The following is an 8793-nucleotide window of genomic DNA, read 5'->3' as shown; positions in this document are numbered from 1 at the left end:
TTAAAAAATAAAAAAATATAAAAGTCTTCCATTTTGTACCGGTCTTTGGAGCTCCTTTCTATCTGCTAGCTTGGATACTGCCTGATTCAAATTGATTTTTGCTCAAATAAACTCAAAATTTTAAACATACTTCAGTTTATCTTTTAATAACATATTTCTTATAAATCACAGCACTGCAGATGTTATAAAGCTCTATCATTTTGTTCTTGAGTGGCAAGTAAACTTGAGTCAAAACAGCCAGTTAAAAAAATTAGAAACCCGAATTATGGATTTAGAAATTCAAGGAGAAATTCAAATGTTCAAGGAGAACACAACTACAGGTCCTGCCTAACCAGGACCCTTCCCTGGATCCCTTCCCTCTGCTTAGTCCTTGAACATCTCTTTCCTTGATGTTGAACCTTGTTGATTGAGCCTAGAGCCTTGTTGGATGCTGATGTCACCTCTGATGAGCCTTAAGCGAGTAATTCTTCCTGTGGATAGTATCGACTGAAAAAAAAATGTTTAACATGAAAGTTGTGAGTTAAGTTTTATTTAGGGCAAAATGAGGACTACAGCCCAGGAGACAGCATCGCAGAGAGCTCTGAGGAACTGCTCCAAAGACACAGTGGGGGAGGCCGGTATATAGGTGAACTGGTGAATGTATGCCGTCAAGCACATGTCTTGGCAGAAGTTTGCTGCTAGTCATGAGGAACAGATGTCACCATTAATGATTTTAGAGCTTTTCTAGATATGAGGAGATGGAAGAATTGGGGCTCATAAAATCTTCCAAAAATATCTAACTATTTGAAGGCCTGTTCTGCCAGTTTCTCCCAGAGCGTAGAGTGCCTCATTCCTGGTCTCCCTCCTGAACTCCTTTCAGTGTGTGTTGAAGATCAACGACTGCAGCCGCTAGAGAGTTAATCCTTGTAGAGGCAGATGGCAAGTCACAATTTTTAGCTAACAGCAGTTCCCCTGCCCCCGCCCCAAATCTTTCACCCTCACACCTCCATCTATTCAGGGACACCAGCTGTGTTAGGTCCTCTGGTCCTGATTTGTTTCCAGCTTCCTCGAGTTCCTTTCTGGCCTTCTGCCAACTTCCCTGTACAACTTAAGGCCAAGCCTATGGGAGTTAAAACAATTTGTATTGTTTAAGAAGGCAATGCTTTCCTACAAAAAGATGTGGAAATTCCAAGGGAAGATCAGGGAGGGGTGGGTGGGGGTTGAGTGGATGAATGAAGATAAGAAATTCAGATGGAAGCATCTTGGGGATTCAGGAACATTCAGGTATTGGAGGATAACCTTTTTCTGGGTGGTCAGCTTTGGCCTGGATGCAGCTGCCAGGAAGATCCTTTTGGGAGTAGGGTGATCAGTCTGAGGCCTCTCATGGGTACAGGTGAAGGCTCCCATTGGCCAAGGGAAACAGCTGAGTCTGTTTTTCTGGAGCAGGTTTTTGATGGGATTGGCTAAGAGATGTCAAAGATATATCATCTTATTTACATGTTGCAGGTGTCTGTTTTTCCCAGTAGTATAGGAGTCTGGCTCCCTTCTCTTCTACCTGTGAGGCTGGGTGCCCAACTGAAACAGGGACTTCTATGGACAGTGAGGATAAGATAAGGACAAGCCCTCTGCTGTGCCTGACTGCATGGCCTTCTGGCAGAAAAAGTGGACATGCAGCCACTGACCTGAGCTAGGATTATCAGAGGTCTGCTCTTCAATTGAGCAGCACCTGAGCTTTCAGTTGGGGAAACAAAAAAGCCATCATGCCACATCTGTGTAAGTTTTCTTGATTACTTGCCTGGCATATGTAGTCTGCCCATGTGTTATCACTACCCGCATATAGGCACGTGGGCCCCACTGTCAGCATTTCAAGTGGAGACCCTGGCAGACTCCAGAGTGTGCCACATAGCAACATGTGGGTATTAATATCTTAGGGCATCCTTGTCCAGCCATATACAGCACATGCAGAAAAGATAGAGATGAAAGATGTGACCAAACTGGAAGTGCAAAGTTAAGGCCAGGGGTCCACTTCCCAAAGTCAGTCGCTTGTTATCAGAAAGCTTGAGGTAGAGAGTAGGGGCAACTCAAGACAAACTCATGGCCACTACCTGGGACACACCTCGTTAGGACCACAGGGTGGGGTTTCTCAACATTGCCAGTCATATCCTAAGCCAGGTGGGGTGTGAGGGCTCTGGGAAGATGCTGATTGTCTGCCCAGACAGCTCAGAGGAAAGGAGAAGCATGGGCTGTTTACACTGCATGTTTGATTTCTGCTTCTTTTGATTTTTACGACCTGGAGAGCATTCTTGCTGGGATGCAGATACTTTTATTTCCTATTTTACTGAAGATCAATAAAAAGGCCAAGACCAAACATCACACTGTGCTTCTTCTGCCAGTTAGGGAGTGTGGAGTTGTGCAAACAAACCACCCTCTGAGCAGAAGCCCCCACACACTCTGGCTTTCCAGATGTTTTGGGCCGCGGACTAGGTGTAGGATGGAAACTGCTAACAGTTTTACAATTTTCAAATAGTCTTTATGCTCAGAAATTAGTTGGGAAGATTTAGGTGCATTGTGTGCAAAGTAGAAAAGATGCTCAAGCACCATTTGGAGAAAAGGCAGTTGCTGTAACTTAAATGACATAGAGACTTTTAAAGTTAGCACAGTATACTGCAGGGGGTAGCATGAGAATTGCTCCAGCTATTTAGGAACATAATCTAGTCATGTCTAGAAAAACTTAAATTATACGTAGCTTTGTTCTGGAAATGTTGCATGTATAAATCTACTCCACAGAAATAAAAGTAACAGATTGCAAAGTTGTCTGTACATTGATGTTTATTGTTTGCAGTGGCAAAAAACCGAATGAAGGTCCATCAACAAGGAAACGATTAAATCAATCAGGGTCTGGTCCATGGTATAGAATATCATGCCACATCCTAAAGGACAAGTTAACTAACTAGGTGGCTGTTGCACTAGGGTGAAGGTGATAACACAGTGAGACAAATTGCAGAAGAATAAATGCGAGTTCTATGATTACAGTATTTTTAAAAAGTGATCAAACAAATAACTCTCTATATGAGTACAATGAAAGCATGGAGGCTACATCTCAGGCAGGAAGGAGAGTGGGTTGGGGAAGGCAGCAGGAGGCAAAAACCCCTAAATCATAGAAAAATGAAAAAAGCATAGAACAAAGTTGAGCAAAAATTTAGAATATAAATGATCACTTAAATTATCATTGCAAATATGTACATTTGTATATGCAAATGGTAAGGACTAGGAGGTTATAGGGCAAAATGAGAACACTGACAATCAGATCCTGGAACTGTGGGCAATGTTTGGTTTTGGATTTCTGTTGTAATTTTAGTGTCATTTTTACAATAAACATATTTTTAAAATGAATGCTTAGAAGGGACAAGAAATCAATGGTTGGTGAAATTATTCACTTTTAAAATGACTCCATCAAGAATAATTCAGAAATCCTTCACAATGTCTTATACATAGTAGGCACTTGACCGACCTTTGCTAAAGTGAAAAACTAGACTCACAAAGCCTTGACTTTATCTCATAATTCATAAACATGAGCAAGGATGTTCAAATACATATGGAATCAATTTAAAGTTCCAATAATAAATTTGACATTTAAATCACTATATACCAATCTACTACACACCCACTTAAATCTGGTTTCTGGAACTATTAATGAAATGAAGAAAGACAGGAATTATAGAAAACGTACTACATCACGGCTGAGTGTTTTCACATAAGAAGTGAAGTCATTTTACTTACGAGGCTGTGTGTGCCCTTATAATTAAACTCAGGAGAGCCGGGACTTGAAATTTTAACATCAGCCTATAGGTACTTTGTTGTTATTGCTATTGTTATTATTAAAATAGTGACATGTAGGAAATAACCTGTATGTGTTCTGGACTTTAGTCTTAGTTTCTGATCTAGAACTCACCAGGACTGTGGAAGATGAGCATAGTGCCATCAGCGTGAAAGCCACAGAGGTGGGAGTTCCTCAGGAACTCCTGCATAGGAGCTCCCTGAGCTGTCAGGGCAGGGAGGCAGGTATCCCTCACACCCAGGGGAAGGTGCTGGGCTGTCTGGCCTCCAAGTCCTCCACTGACTTTCTATGTAAAAACCTTCCAACTGTATCCTTGAGAAGAACACTGATTAGCAGTGGAGATCAGAACAAAAGGTACCATTATCAACAGTCACATTTTAGAATACTTTGGATAAAATTGCCTGACAATGCACATTTTTTCACCAATTGATAATATTCAGCAACTTTTATCACCAAATATGTTTCAACAACTCCTGAGGGTGGGGGCTGGGTACTCTGAGCATATCCTCAGAGAGCCTCTGGGGGCATCTTTTAGAGTATTAGATTCATTATTTTTATTTAAACTGTATTGATATTTTGTAATATAAATGTAGTTTAACTAATGATAATTCCTAATTATGGCATGTATGAATTCATTACTTGATCTTCTTAAAGATATACTTCATTTTTAACCTTTCTACTGAGGAATTGTGTTTTTGAAGCTGTAAGTGGTTCGTGGAAATGATGGCCCCTCACCAAAGTGGCAGTAAGAGAATGACCGGAGATTGTATGGAGCACCTGTATAAAGGGGATATATTTAAAGATGCATGTATACCTAAAAACATGCACACAGGGTTGGAGGAACATTAGAAAGGAAATTCATCATTTAGAAATAGTTTCTTAAATACATTAACTGCTTCAGAGATGCAAGTAGCAAATACTTATACTTCTTGTGAAAAAACATCTTTGTGCCATAGATCTAGACTACTCCAGGAATCAAGATGGTAATACTTCCTTACTAGGCAATATGGACATTTGTCTAGATTTTATTTATATTTTAGCTTAATTTCCTTTATTATACCTTACTTTAATTAAACTAATTAATTAACTTCCATGTAATAAATTATCAAAAACATGGCCATCAGCATCAGTAATTTCGTATTTCCAAAAGTATAACCGTACAGAGCAGGAAATCTGGGTTAGATAAGCCAGGGTTGAATTATGGCTGATACTTTCTGTTTTACTTCTTGGAGCCTCAATTTTCTCATCTATACCAAGAGAATAACACCTATTACACCTACCTTAGAGAGTTGTCAGGAAGCATTATGAAGTGCTTGGTATGGTCCCTGGCACATTCTTTTATCTGCTTACCAAACATTTATTGCATAATATGGTGGGCCAGATGCTACACCAGAGTTGAGAATGCAATGATGAACAAGCCAACTTTAGGTAGAGCCTGGAGAGGATTGATACCCACACATTTATCAAATATAATCAAGCACCTGAGTGAATACTTGGGAGTGCTATTTAAAGCACTGAAGAATCAATCACTGCTCTTTGGTACCTTCAGAACACGTGGGGTTTGGGGTTAGAGGAGAAGAACTGAAATAACTTGCTTATGGTTTGCTTGCCTATTGATCTCTGTGGCTGCCAACCTGCCTGCAAGCTTATTTCACAATAAACCAAATGAAAACCAGCAGGCAGAGCATCATGGGCTGGTCCAGAGTGACCCTAAGTCCTGCTCCCCTTTCCAACCAAAAGTCACAGTGCTTGGTGGAGCAGAGCTCCCTGATCAGCTGCCACAGGACCTGCTGGTAAAGCTTGTTGTCTTGTTTCTCACGGGACAGTTCCTCTTGATTCGCCGCCTGGGTGGCATTAATGCAGCTGGTGATAAACTTTTCCTTGGTGACATTGGCCTTGGAGCAGCCGTTGTAATGGATGCCGTCAGGAAACTGCCAATAGTTGGCCTCATAGTACCTATTGCCCTCCACTCCAAAGTCGATATCCAGCTTTCGGCCTTGCTTGATGAAGGCCCCTGGGCGGATTTCCGCAGTGCGGGCCTCCGTGACCTGGGAGGTACTTGGCAAGACCTTCCGGTTCCACTTGATTCTGTGCTTTATGCCTCTCGCCTTGACTGAGCAGAGTTGGCTAAAGAGCAGGATACATACAATGGCCAACCAGCATCCACCCAGATGTTTCCTCATTGTGTCGGGATCTGCAACAGAAAAGGCTGGAGCAGTTAACTTCCTCAGTGGAGTTCTGAGTCTCCATGTCCCCTCCTGTGTGTAGGAGATTCTTTGGGAGGAATGTCATTCTTGCACCCTTTACATTTTTCCTGAAACATAACTGTTTTCCCAGTCTTGGTCTGCATAGGGTTAAGTCAAAACCAAGTTTCTTGCTCTGGCCTGGAATTACACCATTCAGGATAGTGATCTTGGTTTTCTCAGACAGATCAGAAGTTGCAACAGGCAATTTGATTATTCGTGGATATCTTTTCTAATCACACCCTGGGGAGAGTGGGGTCCCACCCTCTTCCCTCAACCAGCTTCTTATTGCATGTACCATGCCAGCTGCTGACATTGCCTAACTTAATTCTCACATGGGGTAGGTATGTTATTATCCTCACTTTATAAAAGTTGTATTGGGTTTCAGAAGTTAAGTAATTTGCCCAAGGCCACACAACAGCAGGGAATGGAGGGCGGATTTGAATCCAGCCCTGTGATGCTTTTCCCAGGTACCCAAGGGCCATGTCCCATTACCCTTTTGAGCTGCTGAAGGGGATGGTGCTTTTGAGTTACTGGGCATGAGGTTAAGTGAATAGCAGCTCCGATGGCCCCTCAGTTAAGTGAACAGCAGGGCCTATGAAGAATTTCAGAGGAAATGAAATAAGAGGAAGGACAAGAGGGCTTGGGGAAGCTCCAAGAGTCAGGCTGGCCCCAGGACATCTGAAAGACTGCTGATGACCTCAGGAAATATCCCTCCCCCTTAAGGCCCCCAGTCTGGTAGTTAGTCACAACTAGTTCCTGAAACTACAATAGCTATTGTGGAACTCCATCTCTTAAGGTCAAATATTCAGGGCATTCAGCACCTGGACCTTTGTCCATGTGGATCAGGAATACACAGAGAGTTACAATAGCAGAGCCTGCTTAGACCGTCTTCTAGAAGATTTCCTGAGTTCACCAGTGCCAGAGCTGAAGGAGGTTGAAAAGTTTATCTTGCTTAGGCCCTAATATACCCTCCCTGCAGTATTCCTTAAAATGATTAGTACTTCTTTGTTTGAAATGTTCAACTCTAGTGTGACACAGGTTCTTATGCAGAAAAATAGGCAAGATGCAACCTAACTGCATGCACATCCACGCTTCTCTGGACTCCTGCAAAGAGGCCTTTGCTGACCTCTCTTTACATGCAGACATCACCTAGTCACTGTCCCAGGGTGGGCATGAGTGTGCCAGGCAGCAGCCTGAGCACCCAGCCTTCCAGCATCCCACTCATCATTGCCCACCAATCACAGTGAGCTCAGACAAGCTTTCTCCAAAGGGATCCAAGTGTGAAGAAAACATTCATTAATCTCCTAAACCTATTTCATCAGCCCATACCCCTTGGTAGGAGAAGCCTTAAATAAGAATAATGGCATAAATTATGCATGCATCAAATTAAAAAATAAAAGCATAGAGACCTTGAGAAATAAATGAGTCTTCAGAGGCAAGGGCTTAAAAACAAAAGAAAATCCTAACCAGCCAACCCTTAAGCTAGCATTTTATTATAGCACCAAAACATAGACAGGAACCCCAGTGATGTTTGAATCTTCTCTCAAGTGTCCCCAGACTTGGGACCCATCCCAGGAGGTGAGAGTCAAGAAATCACTGCATGGTTTGTAGTGGTATTAAAAATAAACAGCCCTGGCCACAGAAATGGTTATCACACATAAACTCTGCTCCCCACATACCTTAGGGTCTCTCTGATGCACCTCTGGAGCCACGGGCACCCTGTCCTCTTGTGCACCTTCTGCACATACTCCTGGACCTGCCCAGCTATGTAGGAGCTGCAGGGGGAGGTGCATTCCTGCTGCTTTCCAAATATGGGAGCCTTTCTCTCCTGGCAGGACCAATCAGGGGTTCCCAAGTACTTCTTTGCCTTGAGACGGATGGGCCCTTTCATTACTCTTTACTAATAAACACCAATAAACACCATGTGAAGAAGTTGGTGAAGTCCAGAAAGACATGAGAGGTGCCTTTTATTTATCTTATTTATTAAAAATATTTTAAACTTACTATTTCTGTTTGATTAAGGAGGATATAAATGAACAGTTAGATGAAGAGGTATACAGGGCATGTCTGGAAGGTTTCCAAGCACAAGAGTTCCCGTGAGTGTGGGGTTACATCACTCTTCCTGAATATGAATTCACCAACCTTTCCAGGTTGAAACTCTGAAACCCATGCCAGAATCAGGTGACAAACCAAATACTATAATGAAAGATGTTCCTCTCACCCCTATCACTCAGGAAGTTATAGGGTTTTAGAAGCTCTGAGCCAGGAACTGGGGATGAAGATCAAACATATATTTCTTACTATATCAGAATGTCACAGCTGTACAGATAAGTGGCTGTATCTGTTCAAGGAGTCTGGTTAGGGCTATTTTAAGACTGATATTTGGAGAGGTGACTTTTAGATTGAAAAGAAAAAATGTTAGAAGGAAAATGCTTTTCCTTCAACATTTATAAGAAGGTGTTTTATTTATTTAATTTTTAATGTTATTTATTTTCTTTTTTAACACCAAAAACATTTTGTATTGGGGTATTAATTATGTTATTACCATATGTTCTATAATTATTAGTTGTGTTATTAACAATGTTCTGTAACTTTGAGCAGAGTTCCATGTGCTATACAATAGGCCTTGGTTGTTTATCTATTTTAAATATAGCAGTGTGTACATGACCTTCCCAAAGTCCCTACCTATCCCTTCCCCCCAGCAACCATAAGCTTCTAAGTCTGTGAGTC

The 8793-nt window shown here is 41.9% G+C and overlaps 1 protein-coding gene across 1 annotated transcript; it reads right to left on the bottom strand.

Moving 5' to 3' along the window:
- Window positions 1-2792: 2792 nt before the first annotated feature.
- Window positions 2793-7831, bottom strand: PRND (prion like protein doppel). The gene is given in 2 exon segments (NM_174158.2): window positions 2793-6011; window positions 7743-7831. A coding segment is annotated over 1 exon segment (537 nt). The 5' UTR covers window positions 6001-6011; window positions 7743-7831; the 3' UTR covers window positions 2793-5463.
- Window positions 7832-8793: the final 962 nt, after the last annotated feature.

Source organism: Bos taurus, chromosome 13, assembly GCF_002263795.3.
Source record: "Bos taurus isolate L1 Dominette 01449 registration number 42190680 breed Hereford chromosome 13, ARS-UCD2.0, whole genome shotgun sequence".
NCBI lineage: Eukaryota > Metazoa > Chordata > Mammalia > Artiodactyla > Bovidae > Bos > Bos taurus.
The sequence above is the reverse complement of the archived record's forward strand: the minus strand, read 5'-3'. Positions and strand labels throughout refer to the sequence as shown.